The sequence below is a fragment of the Zonotrichia albicollis genome, chromosome 8, assembly GCF_047830755.1.
Source record: "Zonotrichia albicollis isolate bZonAlb1 chromosome 8, bZonAlb1.hap1, whole genome shotgun sequence".
NCBI lineage: Eukaryota > Metazoa > Chordata > Aves > Passeriformes > Passerellidae > Zonotrichia > Zonotrichia albicollis.
In genome coordinates, this window is record NC_133826.1 from 33,863,770 (window position 1) to 33,885,013 (window position 21,244).

General features: G+C 34.9%; 1 protein-coding gene and 1 long non-coding RNA gene across 2 annotated transcripts in view; one reads left to right on the top strand and one right to left on the bottom strand.

Annotated features, from left to right (window-relative positions):
* LOC141729888 (uncharacterized) overlaps positions 1–21,244 on the bottom strand; it is a 751,946-nt gene that overhangs the window by 233,430 nt on the left and 497,272 nt on the right. The gene's annotated exons all lie outside the window — the stretch shown is intronic.
* Positions 1–21,244, top strand: part of LOC141729780 (unconventional myosin-VI-like) — a 63,871-nt gene that overhangs the window by 34,784 nt on the left and 7,843 nt on the right. The window contains 14 exon segments of the mRNA XM_074545508.1: positions 688–726; positions 2,360–2,453; positions 3,817–3,947; positions 4,060–4,137; positions 5,054–5,183; positions 5,938–6,028; positions 7,258–7,408; positions 8,759–8,967; positions 9,337–9,415; positions 11,129–11,289; positions 14,573–14,602; positions 15,146–15,184; positions 18,318–18,421; positions 19,668–19,799. Of these exon segments, the coding sequence (XP_074401609.1) occupies positions 688–726; positions 2,360–2,453; positions 3,817–3,947; positions 4,060–4,137; positions 5,054–5,183; positions 5,938–6,028; positions 7,258–7,408; positions 8,759–8,967; positions 9,337–9,415; positions 11,129–11,289; positions 14,573–14,602; positions 15,146–15,184; positions 18,318–18,421; positions 19,668–19,799 (1,468 nt within the window).

Here is a 21,244-nt window from a genome sequence, read left to right on the forward strand (position 1 = left end):
GTCCCTACCAACTACTTTCAATACCAACTCTAAATTGTTTTCTCTGGTAGGTTTAAGTCTCTGATTATCCTGAAAACCTGACTGCAAATAATAGTAGTATTACAGGCTTTTCTCATCACAGTATATTTGAATGTAACCTCAGCAAGTGTAATTTTTGTCATCAATAGAGAATTAAAAAGTTGGAAGTTTGGAAATAGAAATAGATCATTACAGGTAAATGTTGACATAACATTAAAAAAAAAACCCAGAAGGAAAGCCTGGGAATATACTTTGTGTTAATTGTGTAACACACAAATAATGCTTGTTATAGATTAAATTTGGGATTTCACAAAATTTCAGTGTCTTTTTTAAAAATGATTGCTGATTGGTCTAATTTTTTATATAATTTTATTACACTGTCATTATTTTTTATTTTCCCAAAAGGACGTGCATGCTTTTTGTGATAACTATGTTGTAATAAGTGACTAGTCCATGCAGTATTGTTGTGCAATTAAATACAAGCAATTTCCTCAGGGCCATTCATGCACACTTGCATGATTTTGTCTATTAAAATTGGTGAATGTTTGGCTTATCAGTTCTGTCTCACTAACAATGAGCATGCATGCAGTAATGCTGTACCTCTATTTGGTGTGTACATTTCTGTTCATGCCATGGTAAGGCTCTTGAAATACCTGTTTTCTTTTACAGACTCAGTTAAATTTGCTTCTTGAGAAGCTTCACAGCACTGTAAGTATATATACAGATGAAGGTTCACAGTTTTCTGATGTAAAACAAAGTAGATAATCTCAATATTAGGGCTTACAATAAATGTGATTAGTAATTGCTTTGGAGTTTGCAGCTACTGGAACATCTTCTTGTGCATGTAATGGTTATATATTTACTGGAAAAAGGAAAACCAACCACCTTCAAAAAAGTTGTAGAATGAAAGTTAAAAAAAGTGAATAAGCAGTATGAAATCTGTCTGTGCTGCAACCTCCTGTTTTGTCTCTTTTACTTCTTTCTGTGCATTGGTTATCATTGATGACTAATTTATAGAAAATTTAGAAGTGTTTATTAGAAGTAAGTAATTTAAGAAATGCTTTATTATTAATTATTGTTTTAATGTTCCATAAAGTCATTAAAAATATTTTTTCATTTTACTTTTTTTGATAGGCTGTAAATGCACAAGTGGTCAAGGAAACTGAGTCCCCTAATGAATATTTGTTAATTTGGCTGATATGATTAGATAGCTTGTGAAATTCTCCATGTACAACATGCCATTTTACTTTAGAACGTGGAATTGTAGGAACACAGTGCTGTTTCTCTTGACCACAAGTTCTAACCAATTATAGATATTAGGTTATGCTCTGTCAAAAAAAGAATAAGTGTGGAAAATTAAGGGAAACAAAGGAGTGGGGTGCTTGGAGTATAGCCAGCATATACAATTTTACTGCAGTCATGAGACTGGTCTGAAGGTGATCTATTTCACCCAGAACATTCTGGAACTGAAATACAGTCCAGGGAAAAAAGTGTGTGGCCAGGCTTGCTGTACTCTTGAGTTTAGCTAATCTGTGATTGGGGAGATATTGTTAATGTAGAGTTCCCTTGGCAGGTGCTGTCTCATTCTCAACTGAGAGATGGAAAAAGAGAGAATATGCCACAAATCAGGCTTAATACTATGTTTTCTCAGTCCCAATTTTGTTTTAGAATATGCAAAGTTGTCATTAGCAGTCACCTGTTAAAGGAAAATCTGAATAATTGGGTGGTGCTCGGCAAAATGTTATCCTTGCTAAATGTCAACTCATCAGAGAGAGCAGTGGTGTAGCACTGTAGCACACATGGTCATAGCAGAGGAGCAGACTGGAACATCAGGGAAGGGAGACTGCAGCTGTGAGCCAAAGGAAGTTGTAAAAAGTAGAAGTTAAGGGTCAGGTTCATCTGGCATGATTCTGATGTCAGGAGTCTGGTTTGCTCATGTGAACTCTGGGGCATTTTAGTGTTGTGACTGTGGAAGATATTGAGGGTAGTAGGATCTAGAGTCATAAATCATAGATTATATACATGTTAAGAGAACAGTTGAGTGAAAATTCAACAGAATTGAGGATCCAATTAATGGTTTTAGCATTGAGATCAGTTACATAAAGACCAAGATTTCAGTGCAAAACTGGTATATGAGAGAAAAGGGTGGGGTTGGGACTTGATTACCTTTAAGGCTCACTTCAACCCATTAACATTCCATGATTCTATGATAATGTCAGCATTTCTCTTTTAGAATACTATTATTTTTATCTTCCCCCCCCCCCATAAGTCCTAATTATTTAACCATTATTTTAGGAGTTTTAAAAATCTGTATTTTGCTAACTTCTTGCTTTGGTCTTAGGGGTCGAGCTTTATGCGCTGTATCAAACCTAATCTAAAGATGACAAGTCACCACTTTGAAGGAGGACAGATCCTCTCTCAGCTTCAGTGTTCAGGTAATGTATGCCTCTGATATTTTTCCTTCTGATTTTTACTTTTGTGGTTAAAAATTACCGTAAGCTTTAAATATGTGGGATGAAAGCAGTATTTCCTTGCTTGATCTGTTTTCTAGAAGATAGGTTATTTATGCCTTATAAACAGCTATTTAGATTTTTAGTGACTTAGCATTCATTTTAGAAATAATTCATCTGAATTGGCATTAGGACTCTTCTTGCAAAGAAGAGTTGCCCACAGTATTAATAGGGCACCAGTTCAGTCTGGAACAATAGAATTTAAAATTTCTGTGGCAGTTGAAGTGTTAGAAACTCCTGTAGATTTTAGAGGCAGTCACTGTTAGCTGAGATATCTAGTAATTGATGCACACCAGTGTTCTTTGATTTTTTTGATACTGTGATTGAGTTTAATTATACTACTTTCTCAAAAGCTTACTTTCTCAAAAGTTTCTTCATATCACTATTAGTTTGATTTGGAGCTGAACACCTAACATGGATGAAATGCTGCATCTTTGTTATTCTTGAAATGCTAGATGCTTTCCAAGTGTATAGCTTTATTTGCTCGTGCCCCACTGAACTTTTTGAAAAACAAAGACAGTATAAACAAATTAAATTTCTGTTGAAAGCAAGTATGCAGAAGATTAAGTTTTATGACAGCAACCACAAGTTAAGGTCTAACTTAAAATCTTACCTGCAGCCTCCGTGGATAAGAATATGTAAAATAGGGGTAAAAGCTGGTATAGCCTGTGCTGCTGAAGTAATTTGAATCTTACTGACAGTGTCTGGGATTTACTGATACCCTAGTTGCAGCCAAAATGTTGTAACATTATTGGGGACATTGATGTTACATCCTAGCAGCTGATACTTTGTACTTCGAGTACACTAAATGTTCTAGCACTGCCCTGCACATGTATTTGAGGTTGTATCTGCACCAGGTCTCACAAATACCATTCACATGATTGAAATAAATGCCTGGTTGGGCATTGTTTGGTGGTTTGGGGTGTAGATTTGGGTCTTTTTGTCTTCCCTTTGAAAATGAAATTGTCAAATCTGCTGAAAAAGAAAAAAGATTTTGGAAGAAATATTAGAAGAAAAATCATATGGATGATTGAGTGTTACTTACTTCTCAAATAGGGAGAAAACCTTATGGGCTTTTCTCATGTGTTCAGTATTAACTTTTTGTGACTGATCACATAATCAAAAAATGCTACAGGCTTGATCAAATCCCAGCTGAACTTTGTGGTTTAGTCTCTGAACAATGTCTTTGAGTCTTATGTCATAAACCTACTTACTGTTTATCATAAAATTCACAGCTTAATTTGCATGTTACTGATGCCAGGTTTTGTGTATGTGTCTGTGAATTTAGGGATGGTGTCAGTTCTGGATTTGATGCAAGGTGGTTTCCCGTCACGAGCGTCATTTCATGAACTGTATAATATGTACAAGAAATACTTGCCTGAAAAATTGGCTCGACTGGACCCTAGGCTTTTTTGCAAAGTAAGAAAATAATTCTTCTGTATCATCCACATGAGAAAATATATTGTGATGTTGGTTTTCATGTTTCTTTGAAGGAGGCAGAATTTAATCCTTTCTGGTTTCTGTGTTTCAGGCCCTATTTAAAGCCCTGGGACTGAATGAAAATGATTACAAATTTGGACTAACCAAGGTGTTTTTTAGACCTGGCAAGGTAATCTTTTTCTTGGAGTTCATGATTATGAATCTTAAAATAATTTCCATTTGAAAAGGACATTTGAAAGTAACATTGTTTAACACATTGGTAAAAGTGTGGCCAACCTAAATAAGGTTGCCCAGGATTTGTATAAATAATTTTGTTCATTTTCTTTGAATAAACCACAAAATTTGTATGGATACAATTGGGTTTATAGTCTTGTTGCTGATGCTGCAGTATTTCTAATGCAATGTTTGTATTCCAAGAATTATGTTGACTTTTAAAAAGATGAAGTCAGAGCCAAGAAGAAATATTTTCTAGTAAAATCTGTTTATAACTGAAATCTCCTTCTGTAATTCTGAACATTGCTGCTTCTATTCAGAGTAAGGAGATGAAGTTGAGAGCTATTGCGATGACAAAGGAAAATTATTGTAATCCCAGAAAAATGTTCTTCCTGTCTTATATTTACTGAAAAGCAGAAGTGCAGGATTTTCAGAAAACGTTGCCTTCAATGGGAAACTTATACAAAGGTTAAAAATTGAGAAGTGCTTTCAGCTTTTATTTTTTTCCACAGATACACAATTAGATGTGTTTTGAAGTTGTGGAAGGCCAGAGTTCATCTCCAGGATGTATAAAAGCAATTGATTTTTAAAAATTTTGACAATAAGTATTTTTGGTGTTTAGTAAACGGTTATATTATTCAAAATGCCAAGGGTTGGACGTCCATACAGCAAACATATAAAAAATCTGCGCTTGTAATTTCTGTTATCATTAAACAACAAAGTGTAAGAAAATTATCTGCTGACTTTAATTGAAAGCTGATATAATGACATACAGTTTATATAAAAAATTTTAATTCAGCCTCATCTCAAACAATAGTATCTAACACTCTCTGTCCTGCTAATATGTAAAACTTGTTTTAATTGCCATTTAGTTTGCAGAGTTTGATCAGATAATGAAGTCTGATCCGGATCACTTGGCAGAGCTGGTTAAACGAGTGAACCGCTGGCTTATCTGCAGTCGTTGGAAAAAAGTTCAATGGTGTTCTCTCTCGGTGATTAAATGTATGTGGCTTATGTTTTATTAACTCAAAATGTTGGTTAAAAATACAGCAAAGCAATTAATAACACCTTGAAATGTGGCCAAGGACATGTATAGCAGATACATACTGAACTCTGAGTAACTGATTTCAAGGTTGGTGGGATTTTTCTTGAAGTTACTCTGCTGAGTAGTAATAAGGTGGTGTGCAATAGAGATTGGCACTTGTGGTGTGCTTCAGAAAAGGTACCTGGGAGATTGGGAAGGGTCTGATGCAGAATGTCAGCAGTCTCTGATAACATGGAGGGTGAAAACTGCATTAGAATGGGGAAGAAGAGCATAAAGGCCTTATGCCAGTGCACACATGGCTGTGCATTTGGGCCAGCACAGTCTGTGACTGATTATTATTTGTTGCTGTTTATAGTGAAGCAAATAGAATTTCTGAATTCTTAGGAGATTTCAGACATCATAGATTGTAACTCTAAAATCTTGGGTGTGCTCTAACTTTTAACAAAAGTTACTGGTATCTGTGAATCTGGAGGGGTGTATGAGTGTGCACACATTTCATTGTTTCTGTTGGGTTTGGGTGGGAGCCTCTGTGCCTGGCACAAGATTGTGAATTCTGCTATTCTGTTTCTTAAATGTTGTGGTTCCAATATACAAAAAGCTCTCAAGCACACATAGTCTGCATACAGTTTTGTGACATCAAATGTATAAGGAAGATAGTAGTTGTGTTAAACTGTATAAAACATTAAGATTCTGTCTTATGTGTGTTTACAGTGAAAAATAAGATAAAATATCGAGCCAGTGCCTGCATTAAAATACAAAAGACTATTCGTATGTGGCTTTGCAAGAGAAAGCACAAACCACGGTAAGAAGATATTCCTTGGTTGAAGGAAGTATGTTTTAAATAATATTTTCTTGGGACTGTAAGAGGAGGTTTACTTTATTAACTAAATCTATCTGAAATCATAGAGTGATGCTGAGTACAATTGAAGGAGACTGAGAGGTTCTGTGTTCCTTCACTCTTTTCCAAGGATGCATAGACTAAATCTGAACCTTTCCTAAAGATGTTTCTTTATCTCTTTGTTCATAAAATCCTTCAGTGACAACCTTGTTTTTAAAAATTTTTTATTAAGTCTGTCTAATTTAATTTAAGGTCGTTAATTTTTGTCCTTTACAAGTTCACACCTTCCTTCCTTTATAGGCTCCCTTTCATTTTTATCTTAGAAATAATAACTGTCTTATCTCCTCATGAAATTAATTCCATTATCTGATTGCAGGGAATACTGATGGAAAAACTACTTCAGTAATTAAGCTCTGCTGACACCTTAATGTTCTTTGACAGAGACATAGCTCTGTTCTAGTTGTGGGCCTCTCATAAATTCTTTTACATCCTTTGAGAATTATGTTTCATTTTGAATCTTGGCATTTCTGACATTTTTTTTTTAGCTAATTGGTGCTCATCTTTAATGATTTGATTTTGTTTCTACTTTTGTGTGTTGATTTGCAAATCCCAGTATAGTGATATCTGTTTAGGAAGGTTGTCTGCAGATTTGTAACTTCTGTGTGGGGCCTTCAATAGTGGTTCTTAAAAAAACTCTTGAGTTTTCCTGAACTCCTCCCCAGCCTTGCTTTCTCAATCCTTTGGGGTGTAATGATGGTGTTCATTCTGGGATGTAATACTGTGTAGTAGAGTTTTATCTGATTAATTCTGTTACTGCTCTTTGAATAAGTAGCGCTACTCAGCCTTTATCCTTTCCAGTTAAAATCCTCTAGTGGATACTAGTAATCATTAGTATCCATTTATTATTGTGAGAAAAACAAAAAGCCAGCCCAAATTAATTCTCAAAATAAAAATGCATTTTTCCATTTTGAGCCACTGTTTGCTAAGTAATTTTAGTTACTGCTTGGAAAAGGCTCCATTGCTTAGTTACTTGATGTGATAATGTTCAAATTTCAAAGAAGAGGGAGAGTTTTGTCAGAAGGCATAACTTCTCTCCCCATCTACCTTTTTTACATGAGTGATTTGTGGAGTTTTAAAAGTATCACCATCCAAAATTATTTCAAATAAGCAAATAAGCTGTCTTACCTTCACAGCATTGATGGCCTGATAAAAGTACGTACACTGAAGAAGAGACTTGATAAATTTAATGAAGTAGTAAGTGCTCTGAAGGAGGGAAAAGCAGAGACAAGCAAGCAGGTCAAGGAGTTGGAGGCTTCTATTGATGCATCAATGACCAAAATTAAGGTATGTGATAATAATGAGAGAAAAAGTATCTTTGTACTGGAATCTTTTAAAGCTTCATCTAAAGGAGAAGGCCAATGCATTTTTTTTAACAGAAAATATACTTTAAAATTGTGGTCTTAATTTTCAGTCACTGGGTAATTCCTGTTTAAAACTATTTGTAAATATAACTGAAGTGAATCCTGAAAATAGGTGCGTATGACTTTGGTATCTGTGTGTCAAAATTGGCACTGAAGGTTTTAAAGAAAAAATGCATGTTGGTATTACGAGACAAGTGCTGTTAATAAGTTGTTTGTTGCTTTCACTATTGGAATACCAATTACCATTATTACCATTATCAGAATGCCAATTACCATTGCCAATATTTTAACTTAATAAGGGCTGAAACAAGGCATTTATCACAGACTAGAGACATTTCCAGTTATGAGGTTTTTCAAACTTGGTGGTAAATAGAATTCAGCTTGTTGATTATGCTTCAGGTCTGTAGTCCTCTCTTTCACAAAGACAAAATGAAGGCACACTGGCATTTATTAATGTTAGAAAAAGTTTGGTTTCTTGAATTCATATTTCATGCAATATTATAGCTTTCTTAGTGTGCCATATTAAGACTTCTCTATTTAAAATCGCTGTTGAAAAGATGGTAGAGGTAACCTATCAGCTTAGGGTTCTCTTTTCTAATGAAAATTATAACATGTGATTATCATCATGATACACTATCAGAAAAGGTCAGCAAATCCCCATATTGCAGTTTTATTAGTAAGATGTGAATTGTAAAATGAAATTAAATTGTACCTGTCAATAAGGTTTGAAAACGTGTCTAGAAAAGGCTATTTTTGAAGCATTTTCAACCTGTAATTTGTTACTAATAACTTTTTAGAAAAAGTTAGTCACAACACAGTGCAGTATTTTTTCTGAGTGCTAGCAGAAATATTAAGAAAAGCTATTTCATGTATGACATAAAAGCAGAGCTGTAAATAACCACTAAAGAAGATAAGAGCACAATGCAAAATACACTGGGAAGGCTTTAATTTCCATCCTAGCATGCTAAGAATTAATTTCTGTTGCTTAAAACTGCAAGATTTAAAATGTGAAGGTATGTTTTGAAAGGAAGTTAAGTTAATTTCACTGATGATATGGAGATGAATTTGGATGGTTTTATAGGAGAGGGGAGAGGAATGGGTCCTCAGGATTGTAGAAAAAAAGGGAAGAGTGGACTCAAGCTTCCCAGCTCTGAGGTGTATATATGATTTAAATATAGTGCTCAGTGATCTCATATCACTTAATATTTTTAAGTATGTTCTTTCAGAAGTGAAGTACAAATAAAAAACAATTACCCTCTTATTATTTTTGCAGACCACTATAATGACTAGAGAACAGATACAGAAAGAATATGATGCTTTAGTTAAAAGCTCAGAGCAGCTTCTGAGTGCACTGCAAAAGAAGCAGCAGCAAGAGGACGAAACAGAGAGGCTATGACGCATCCAGGAGGAAATGGAAAAGGAAAGGAAGAGACGTGAAGAGGAAGACCAAAAACGAAGGAAGGAAGAAGAGGAAAGACGCCTGTGAGTCTTGAATTTGAATAAGTTGCTGGTTATAGAATGAGAAGAAAACAGGAAAGGCTTTTAAATGAAGTTGGTTTTGATACACTTTCACTTAGAGAATAATTTGGATTGTATTTCTGTGCAGTGTTGAAACATTTCCTTTGTAAGGCAAGTGACAGAAGAGCATATGGAAGAAATTATATGATGCAGCTGGAAATACAGATGAACTTGAAAAATTTCATAATTTACATGTAGTATCTTGTCATCAGAACTGTACTGATTTGTGGAGTACCAATCAGTTTTATGAAAGAGACTTTGTATTTCTTACTATTTCTTGTTCATTTGTGTCATAATAACACATTTTCATTTTCTTCTCCTCTTATGTAATAGGAAATCTGAGATTGAGGCAAAGAGAAAACAGGGAGAGGAAGAGAGAAAAAAGAGAGAAGAAGAAGAAAAACATATTCAGGTTAATGCTTTAGCTGTGTGTGGCTTTGGGGGATTTCTTGTTACTGTGATGGTTTTGGGGTTGTGTGTTTATTTTCTTGTATTCATTTACTTATTTATAAATGCTTTTTGTAGCTTATGTTCTCCACCAAGTCCAATGGCTTCTTTCTATAAATGCATTTCTCAGAGTCATTCCCCAATGTTGCTTTATTAGTAAATATAGGGCAAATGTCATGTTTAGCGTATGCCAAGACAGATCACCTATTTCTAGTTCCTATGCAACTTCACATATTCTGAGTGGAGGTGCATCTGTTTTTAAAGGATTTTAAAAGTTATTTTAAAAATATGCAGCGTTGGGGAATCCTGGTTTAGCCTTTGAAGATTTGGTGGGTGGTTCATGTCAGGCAAGTTTGGCATTCTTTTACTAAAGTCACATCTTGACTTTGATTGTGTTGTTTACTTGCTTAACTGCAAACACTTTGAGAGTGCCAGTAATAATGAGAGGAGGCAGGACTGTCCTTGGTAGCTCCTTTGGCTGCACTAAATACACGCAGCTCAAACCCCACTCCTCCACCTTTCCCCTTGATTTATGGCAATTCTTACTGATTTCATAATGAGCTCTCCTTTGGAGGTGTGTTTGGATCCTGTATCCCTCTTTTCCTTTTTTATTGGAAATTGCTTGGGTGACCTGGGATAGCAGTCTTATGAAAAAAGAACATCTATAGTGATTGTCTTTATCAATGTTTCTTGGGTTCTGAGCTGTGGATATCTGCAATGCAGAATGTAATTTACACTTTTACTTTAAAATGCTGTGTTTGGATCCAAGTGGATATATAATCCTGTAAGGTGTTTCATTCTCCCACATAGAGTTCCTTTCTCATTATCTTTCCTCCTGCTGGTTGGTTTTATCAGCTAATCTAAAACAAGATTCATAAGGTAAAGTCACTGGTGTAATGGTACAGTTTTCAGTGTTTTAGTGGTGCAACTTCACAATGATGGGTGGGAAGCAGCTTTGTTTCCTTGTTAATTTTGGGGCACGGCTAAAACTTGGTGTATGTGCCTTTTGAAGGTATGAATTGGATGGTCCTGTTTTATTTACTGTGTGTGCAAGGCTTTTTGTGAAATAATGATGGTTAACTGCTGCTGTTGTTTGACTCTGCAGAGGCAGTATATTTGAATTGCTCCTGCACTGCACTAAGTTGGAAGTTTTACCATTTGCTTAAATTCATGTTAGATCAGTTCCACAGAGAATTCCAGTGTCTGTCTTAATCCCTTTTCAAAATGACATACAGACCTGTATCCAAAGTAGTGCCTGTTACAAAGTCCTGTGATGCCAAGAGCAGAATATCAAGGAAGTATTGTGTTAGTGCTATGGAGAAGCAGCCATAGCCTCAGTTTCATTTGAGTTTTAATGATTCTGAAAACTTCTGAACATTAGTTTTTATAATAATGAACAAAATAATTCATATATTAAAAAAATTACTTGGCACTTTATTTAAAAAGTTAATATAAGTGGTGGACAATATTTGATAAACTATATGAAAACCAAGATTCAGTTTGTAGCTGTTTCATTTTTCTTGGGTCTAACTAAATACTAATGCTGTTAATTTTTCATTTCTGTAAACTGTACATGTTTCCAAAAGCTAATACACAACATAGCATTTTTTTCAAATACTGCTCATGTAGCATTTTGGTTTTGATTGGGTAAGGCTAAAGGTGTCCTGTTCTCAAACAGGCTGAGATTGAGGCTCAGCTGGCTAGAGAGCGAGAGGAGGAGACGCAGCACCAGGCCGTGCTTGAACAGGAGCGCCGTGACCACGAGCTGGCAATGAGGATTGCCCAGAGCGAGGCAGAGCTCATCAGTGATGAGGCACAGCTGGATTTAGGTTTGCGCAGGTATGGAGTCAAGGAGTTACATTTTCCTCTCTGTGCTTTCTTTTCTCCCCATCCTGCTCCCTTGGGGAAGACTATGCTCTTGTTTGGTTAATGGAACTTTGTGTTCATTAAATGGAGCTTTTAAGTCAGTATATTAGAATGTTTTTCAAATTAAATTTTGAAATTTGTTAGATTGCTTTTGCTTAGACTTTCTTCATTTTGCGTCTTGCTACATCAGTGATTTTGTAGGTGCTTGTGGACATGACTGCAGGTCTCTTTCTTTTTTTGAGTTCTAACAAGGATGGCCAACTTAGAATTCTGATTTTTATGACTCATTTAAAGTAGGGAATAGAATTTCTTCAGTGGTAAGTAATAATAAAATACATCTTTGCTAGGTCTTGATGGTGGTTCCATTTTTACAGTGAATTTGTGTGGGATTTTTTTTTTTTTAAAGAAGAAGCTCTCTTTAACTGCAGAAATAAAAGTAATTTCTGGGCCCTGACTGGTAAGTTTTTTCAAGTGGAATGAAAATATCTAACATAGATGAGTTCAAATGTTAAGTGTTAGTCTTGTTTTGTGTCAATTTTTGATGTGCGATAAAATGAGCTTAACCTTTGATACACAGAACCACACTGCCTGTCTGCAGAGCAAGAACTCTTCATGTGTAAAAGGTGATGTCTTAGAAGCAACTTAGAAGTTCCAGTAAAAATGGTACTTACTGGTCAAGTTGCATGAAGGGACCTGTGAACATGGTCACATACTTGGTGACTTCATTAATATGACTCTACTCTGTTGTTGTTGTTGAAATGAGTGCAAGAAAATCCCTTGTGTTGCCATGAAATTTCAAGCTCCTAGATGTATTTCTTTTGCTACCCAAATTTCATCTAAATGTATACTTTTTTTAATAACTGTATGCTTGCTTGAGATAGGTGGGTAATTTTTTGTCATGTTCAATACTGACTTCTGGGCAGTTCCACTGAAATGGTTGTGTTTTTTCCCTCGGTACTGCAATAGCTGTCAAATTGTCTCTGACTGAGACTGACATGCTCCATTCACAGAATCAGAATGGTTTGGGTTGGAAGGGGACCTTGAAAATCATCTCTTTCCTGCCCCCTGCCATGGTCAGGGACACCTTCCATTAGACTAGGTAGCTCAGAGGCCCATCCAAGCTGGGATGGGGCAGCCACAGCTCCCTTGGGAAGGCTGTTCCAGTGCCTCACCACTCTCCCTGACTGGATTTTGGTGCAATACTTTAAAGGTAGACACAAAGTCACTCTAGTCTTGCAACCTGGCAGAGTTCTCTTAAATATGAAAGAAGGGATGCAGTAGTCAAGAGCTCAGAGAATTCAGTAACTTCTCTGTCAGTGAAGCTCTAACCTCCACTGGGTTTCCTACTGCTCATAGGTGATTTTGGCATTGGTCTTTCTTGTATAATCCCAGAATGGATGATGAGCTAATTGTCATCATAACTCTTTGACGGCCAGTTTCTCTGCTGTGTAGCTAGCCCAGTTCTGCTGTGCAGCTGGTAGGTGACTGAAGACCCTTCTAAGTGTTTGGAAAGTACTCAGTGGTCTGAACATGTTAGTATAGAGATGGAAATAATTTCTTGAGCAAGATAATACCTAAATCTAGAAAAGAAGTGATAGATTTTCCTGCTTACATGAGATCTTTTTTATCTCATTGGCAAATTTTTTCCCTTGTTTCCAAAGTCTACTTCAAATAGTTCATTGCACATTCAAAACCTGAACAGAATGCTTTTAATTTAATATTTGATTTTATTTTGGTTTGTTTAAAATCAGACTAAAACCTTACCCAGGCCCCAGTATCTTCTATTGAAATCAGAGGATTTTCATATAATTTCAGGAGTTGCCTTAAAGGTAGCAGCTAAAGAAATTTGGTGAAATGCAAACTATTGGTTAGAATAAATAATGTAATCTAATATTAAAACATAAAGTCTCAGGACTTCTTTTATATTATACCAATCAAAATTTTGCTGGAGTCTGAAGAAGTTATAGTCTACGGTCTTCTACATTTGAGACTGACATATTAGCATGTGATACACTAAAATCACTGACTTTTCTATAAGTACATATATCTTCCCTGTTAAATTTTGCTGTAATAAGATAAAGCATGTGTGACTTCATACTGAATTCATGCAGTATATTGCTTTTACAGTGTTATCACACTTCTGTAAAAATTGGTTTCATCCTTACATATTGGCATGAAGAAAATAAAGGTATTTTCCATTGTATGGTTGTAACTGTTGAGTGAAAAGAGGAAGAAAAGGGTGATTTTATGTGCTCAGTTTTAACAAATATGCAACACTTTTGTGTTGTCATATTTGAACTTGAGTGCCTGTAGTTTATTTCTTTTTTCCACAGTGCCTTGCTGTATTCACTTTCATAGCTTTCATAGATATTTCAAGGGGCATAAGTATTAACAGTTTCCTTAAAAAATATATTTGTTGGCTACTATCAAAGAAGAAAAGTTGTTTGTTCTGGCAGCAGATCCAGGATTTTCATTTGTGCTTATTCTGTGCTGGATCTGCTGGACCTCTTCTAGCTTTATCCAATTTTACTACTCATCCACAGTTTGAAAGGATGTGTAATATGTGATTTACTGCACCCAGGGGTAAATTAAAGGTAATGACTAGCAGTTAAGTAAAAATTAATTTAGATAGTAAGTATCTGCTTTCAACTGGGTAGTTTTTATTCATTTATGTGGCTTATTGAAGTGTACAGTATGGCATGTAACATCAAAAGAAAGCTAGTCTTAGAAGAGTGTTGTGAGTGTATCTCTCCTGGGTTTTGCATTGGAACAATCCTATGTCCTAATTTAGCACAGATAGTGCTACCTGTGCTCACCTGTGTGTTTCCAGCACAGCAGTTACACTTGGGGTCTGTTCACAGCTTGCATGAAGAAGCACCCATCCTGTTCCCAGAGCAGCTACAGGAGGATTGCTGCTGTTTCTTGTGACACGCTTATCCAAGCATGAAATACATCAGTAGTATGCTTCAAAGTCTCTGCTTTTGAAAGATTGGACAGGGGAGAAAGGCTGGGGGAAGCTTTCACTTGTACATTTCTTTTTTCCCAGATTATTATTTAAGTCATAACTGAATGAGAAAGTTTTGGGGGGAAAAGAGGTTTATATAATCAGCTAAAAATAATAATAATAAAAATTCTTAAGATAATAAAGAAGATGTGAGAGAGCAGGAAATGCTATGACCCACCTTTTCTTGCTTCAGATTATTAAAATATTAACTAGGTAGTAGTTTGTCTAACATTAAATGTCTTCTGTTTGCAGAGCCAATGGAACAAAGCCACAAATGACTGCGTATGGCATTTTTTTCCATTTGAATGCTCTAATAGATAAAAGCCACATTAATTAATCAAAAGAAATTGATATTGTCTTCTTATTTACTAATACCCCATAGCAATCTTTGTTAGTATGCATCTGTAATTTCTAAGTCAATTTTTAATGCCTCATATTCATTACTTTGCTTACATCTAATAAACCCTTTAATAACCAAATATACCAAATAACATCTATTCAAAAATCATTTTATAATTGCTGTAAAGTTTTTAACATACCATCCATTTTTCACTGCCCTGTGTAATTTATTGTTCTTTACAGAATCAGGACTCTGTGTGTGTGTATGTGTGTCTGTCTGTCTATCTGTCTGTCTATCTATCTATCTATCTATCTGTCTGTCTATTTTTGTGTGTGTGTCTGAATTGAAATAATTAAAAATAAGTAGTCGTTTCCTGTGCATTTAATTTAATTTCAGTTTGATTGTCAAGACACTTTCATGGTTATAAAGGCTGGTTTTATATCCATATATATTTGGTTTATGCTCATATACCAATTTTCTTGTAGGGAACAAATGGCCACAGAAATGTCAGAAATATTGTCTAGGTAGGTGAGAAGGTATAACACCAGTGAATCAATCATTTTCTAAAAACAAATCACACATTAAATGGGTTGAATTATTATGGAATTAAAAGTAATGGAATCTGGGGTTTTTTTAAATTATGAGCAGGTAACTAAATTATTTCTTTCAGATAAATTGCATTTGCCATTTTTCAGCAATTATTTCTTTGCTATTTTAACTTATTATATTGAAAAAGAATAAGAATTGTTCATGTACCCTGTAATTTTCTATAATTTCATTAATGCTTCTCCAGCTTTCTTCTCCTCTCACCTTTGTGATAAACAGATCACAAGGCTCCACATCTTTTAAAGGCATATTTCTACAGATTCAGCACAAAGCTAATGAAGCCATTTAACAGCAATGTAATTGTTGGTGCATTTAATAAGGAAATATGCTCATTAAAGTTCTCTTAAAATAAAAGTAGTTTTGAAAATTTCCATGGTAAGACCATATTAAAAACCCTCTTAAGATATCCAAACAAAATCTCCTTCTGGGATTTCTTGAATGATAACGTGAGATTTTATGCACAATGCAGAAGAAAAGATAAATACAGGTTTGGGTCTGAATATGCTAGTTGGTCAAATACTAATACTCTGTTCAAAGAAATTTTTGTGATTGTCTTCCATTTTAGCAAGTAAATAGAAAGTGTTTTCTGCAACTTGATGGTAGAAATTTTTTTGACATTGATTTTGTGAACCTTACAGAAGAAGAAAAAATGTTTAGAGGTTTTGAAAGTGAATCTGTTGTTTAACAAGTTACTAAGCTATGTATGTATAGTTTGAAGATGCTCAGTCTCACATGTTTAATGAATTTTCTAGTGGTATCATGGATGATTGGAATGCAGCTGGTAACTAAATTTTTCTCCTGCAGTATTTTAAGAATAGGCATAAACCACATAAGGTGTAATTAAGGTAGCATGTGAATTTAAATGGCCATATTGTATTGCATATATTGACATAGTTCCAATGACAGTGGCCAATTTTTAATGTACAAAAAGATGAAAAAATTTTGGGGCCAGATCAGGCTCTGTGTTCTGGTCGGATTCAAAATGCAATGCTTCTCAGTATCTGCTTGTTTAAAAAAAATTGTCTCACTTTTCATACACTGGAAGCCTTTGACATGAGACTGGTCTTTTCTATTTTTAGTCTGAAAATACTGTTTATGATACATAACTCTCATATGGAGCAGTGAAGATGGAATGTCAAAGGTGATGCTCCTCTTGCTGCCAGACTGTTGTGCTTGAGGTCCTGTAGAAAACAAGCAAGTGGTCTTCAGAGTGCACAGTAGTACCCTAATAGAAAGACTAAGCCATTCAATTGGATTAGCATTCTTAAAGATTACTACAACCTAGTTCTGCTGTGCTAAATTAGGCAGCAAACTCTTAGAGTGGTGGGTAATGTTGCTAAATAAGGAAAATCCTTAGGATTTGTCAAATTAGGTTCAAAAAGGTTAGACACCAGGCAGTGCAAATTAATTATCAGGAATCCTTGATGTCCTACAGAATAGAACAAAATATTAAAGTATATATTTTGAAGAAGTTTGTCCAGTTATTTGTTTTACAGTCATGAGTAGTTCTAAGTCAATTTTTTACGTTTGACTTCTCAAACTCCAACTGGAAGCTGTGTGGACTCAGATTAGTAGTATGAGTAGACATTAAGCTGCTACTCCAACAGCAAGATTCTGTAGTTTTAATTATACTGAAGAGATGGTTCAGTTGTTATTAAGAGGAATGTTAGGTTTATTCAATGAAATTTAAATTGCATTTGTTATCACTGCTTTCAAAACTGCTGTATCTGCATAAAGAAAAAATTCAGGTTATAATAGTTTTTTATAACCTTCTAATTAAAAAAGGAAAATAAACATAAAACTTCATGGTACCACATGAGACCTTTATGGAAAAATAAATGTTAAAATAATATTCATTAGATTATACCTATTAATACTGTGCCTGTCCCACAAAGATATTACTGCACAAACAGACCTTACAATTAAAAAGCCTGTTTTTTCTTATTGCATCAAGAACTTTGCTACCTTGTTAAAGATTCTTTCTAGTTTCTTTTGAAGAAATTCCCTCAGATCCTGAAAGAATTCAATTTTTATTCTTAGTCATGAGCAGAGACTGGTAAAATCTCGTGTCTGCTCTTGAATTCCTTAGTGTTTAAAAGATGTGCTGATCATCACTGAACATTGCAGTGTTTTCAACTTATTTTATAAGCTGATAATCCACAGGAAGTTTGCTGTTCCTGAGGGAGAGTTCTTCCACTTATCCATACCACATTTCTTGGGGAAAAAAAGAAATTCAGGCTTATGTTTATATCTAATGTTTGTTTCATACATGGAAACATTGTACATTTTCCTAAAGATGATTGAGATTTTAGTAATAATTCCTCACTTGCATTCGCTGTTGACTCACTTTGACATTACCTACATGGTGAAGACCTTTTGCCTTTGGAAAATACTGAGTTTTGATGAGTCTTTTTTACTGGTCAGCGTTTAGTCCGAGTGGTCTTTTTTACTTTGATGATAAATATCATCACTCTTGATGATCACGATGATCAATATCATCACTCCCAACTCAGAATAAATATTGCTGTTATTAGATGGCCAATATAGAATTAATTTGGTTTCTTCTCTCAAGTTAGGTTTTTGTCAGACAGAATATTTTCTTAAGGTTAGGAACAAGATCAATATTAAATAGCAGAGGAAATGCCTTTTCTTCCTTCTCCTTGTTCTACTTCAGGAATATTTTTCCTTGTCTGTTTTTTGAATGGAACTAAAAATGTTCAGTCTTTGTTTTTTGCATCTTGGTTCTCACAAAGTAAAATGTACATCAATGTGGGATGAGATACTCAGAATATGTGTCTTTCTATACCTGAAAAATATCAATGACAATTCCTTTTAATCTTTAGGAGGCAAATCAGATTATGATATGATTTTGAGCATAAAATATATTTTCATTTTCTCTTGATAATTCAAACAACTAGAAAATACTATGGTATTTTGTCTGTGTGGTAATAAGTATGACGCATTATTGATCATGGGATCTCTTCCTCTTCTTAAAAAAAATCCTGTTTAATACTTGGAAAAAATACATATACATTTTAAAAATAATTGCAGGGGTCCTGCAGTGCAAGCCACAAAAGCTGCTGCTGGTACTAAGAAGCATGATCTCAGTAAGTGGAAATATGCAGAGCTTCGTGATACAATCAACACCTCCTGTGGTAAGTGTTTTTTTTTCTGAGAAAGAGTTCAAGTTGTAGTTATACGAAAAAGTGTTACTTTCTTCCTATAACAACGATTAAAAGTTTACATGAGTTTGAGTGAATAACAAATTAATTTTAAAAATTCTCTTACCCCCAAAAGAACAATACACAAAGCTATTTCCATATTAAGGAAACAGAATCTCCTTTGTGATGTCTTTAAGGGATTATATATTTATGATAATAAACATCTTGGGCATAAAATACATGTTATAACTTCTTAATTAAGTTCACTCCATTTGATGTACTTCCACAGAGGGAATAGTAATTATTATGCTTTACCTAGAATTTGCATGTTCTAAGAATTTTTTTGCTATCAATTCTTGCTGTCACCAAATCATAAAGAAAGCAAAAAGCGTAGATTATTATTCTTTAATTTTCAAAATGTGTAACTTCTTTTTGGAAGCTTACAGTGGGGCATTAATCACCTTGGCCTCAGTGCTGTGAAGATAGAAATAGATAAGAATTATTCGTCTTTTAGGTATTACTGTTTCTTCCTGCTTCTTATTGAAAGCAGTTGGTTAATTTGTGATTTAAGATCACTCAGAATTTCTTCCTGGATGTAGAAATTGGCCTGGATGTAGAAATTGGAAAGTAACTCATTCTCTTTTAGTGTTTTTACATATGCAAGACTGGAGCAATGTTTTCGGCTATGTAGATGGTGCAGTAATAAGTGGAGTTCTTTCCTCATGAAGCCAGCTTGGATACTCTGAGATAACTAATGAAAAAGCCTTGTCATCATTCAATTCTTAGCATAATGAACTTCAGAAAAATTAAAATACATACATGAAAAAAGAATACAAATATAAGCAGTCAAATTCATGGGTTTTTTTCAGTTGCAGAAATAATGTTCAGCAGTGCAATTAAATTTTTTTAAAATTTGTTTCTGTGCGGCTTGTATTGTGATACTGTCAACAGAAATATTTGTAGCATTTTACTGCTCCAAATGTCCCAGTACAACAGCTACTTTGGGGACTGCCTTTACTCTAAAGCAGAAAAGGATTCATCAAACTCTGAGGGACTTTTTGGGTCATAAAACACAGGCGCTGTGCTGCAGAGAGTGAGGGGTTTTTACATTCCATGTTATCATATTAGTGTCACAGCTTGATCTCCAATCATATACCTTATCAATATAGAAAAACATTTAATAAATATTTTTCTGACTTTTCTCACTCATGCCTTCCCCTTCTCCTTTTTTTTGGGATAGATATTGAACTCTTGGCAGCTTGCAGAGAAGAGTTCCACCGAAGGCTAAAGGTGTATCATGCTTGGAAATCCAAGAATAAGAAACGCAATGCAGAAACAGAACAGCGTGCTCCCAAATCAGTCACAGACTATGGTGAGGAGAGATAATTTTGTGTTTATAGTAATTTTGGTGATAATATTCTAAAGAGAACATTTCTGGAATGTATTCTGGGTTTGCTAGGTTGAAGAAACTTGGAGTTTTTTAGGAGTGTTTTATGTTGATTTAAGGTAAATATTTTGGAAAGATTGAAACTGGCAAATTCTTCACAGAAATTAAAACACTTTTGGTAGACTCAGCTTCTTATGCTTCTTAAAACCTTTTCTCACATCCAGCTGACATCTGTTAAAAAGAGTTCTTGATCTACTGGTGCAGGTGCTGGCATTTTTGTTAAATGTTCATTGCTGTGCTACTTTAATATTTCATAATATTGACATAGACATGTAGACATAGATGTAGATACTTTTAAAAGGTGCTACTAATTATGTCGTTTACATCACTGCTTACATACATCATGTTACATCCTCCTTTATAAAATCTGAGTGTTGATGCTGTAATTCTGGCTCATGGGGTGACAAATTTTGTGTAGACCGTGTTTTCTATTTAGACCCCTCATTCTACTGATTTCACAGGCTGGTGTTTATTGACAAAGCCACACACTAATCAGAGTAAGTTTCTCTTGCATTCATCAAGGAAGTGTGGGAGTTTCATACTGCCAGACCTGGAAATTCTGTACCTGGTTTCTGGAGTGGTATTTACAGAGTGGACTGTTACTCGTTTCCCAATGTTCCACCTCAAAAGTCCGGTGATCATCTGTATAAAAGGAATCTAAGAAATTTATAGGATCACAGTAAATGCATGGAACAATTTAGTCAGATCATTCCTTTTGTCTTTTTGTTCCATTATATTTGATATTTGTGTTCCTGTCACACAGTTCATGGGAGAGACAAAGAAAAGGGAAGATAGGGAGAAAGTGCTCTCCCCAAAGTCACATGAGCCTGAGATTAAGGCATTGTTGTAGGACATGGAGAATAAGCATCCCAGGGAATCCAGGTGCCCTAGGTAATCTCAGTCCATGTACAAAGGCACCTCCTTCCCCTTGATTCATTTACTTGAGTTATTAATTACTTGAGCATTACCTGAGTTTGAGGTTCTCAGGGAATTTTAGTATGGATATGTGGCAGGCAAAATCTGGACCCCTGGAGAAGATATTATCAAATAATGGGTCCTTGTGTCTGAAATGTGGTTTTAGCTGCTTAAGAAAGCTTGTGACTGAAATGGCAGGAAAAGGCATTTGAAGCACTTCTGCCAAGTGGTAAATTGCTTTGAACGTTCTCTCTGGAGCTAAATGGGTAAAATATTCATACACAGTGTTGCTGATGGGAAGTATCAAAGAGCAGATGATCTTTGGATTTTTGCACAAAAAGCTGAGAATATTCATATTGTTATCACTTTTGAGATATTTGCTGCATTTTTTTCAGTGTTTTTCATTGTATTTTTTTAACTTCATTGAAATATGGCATAATAAGAGAATAAGAGAA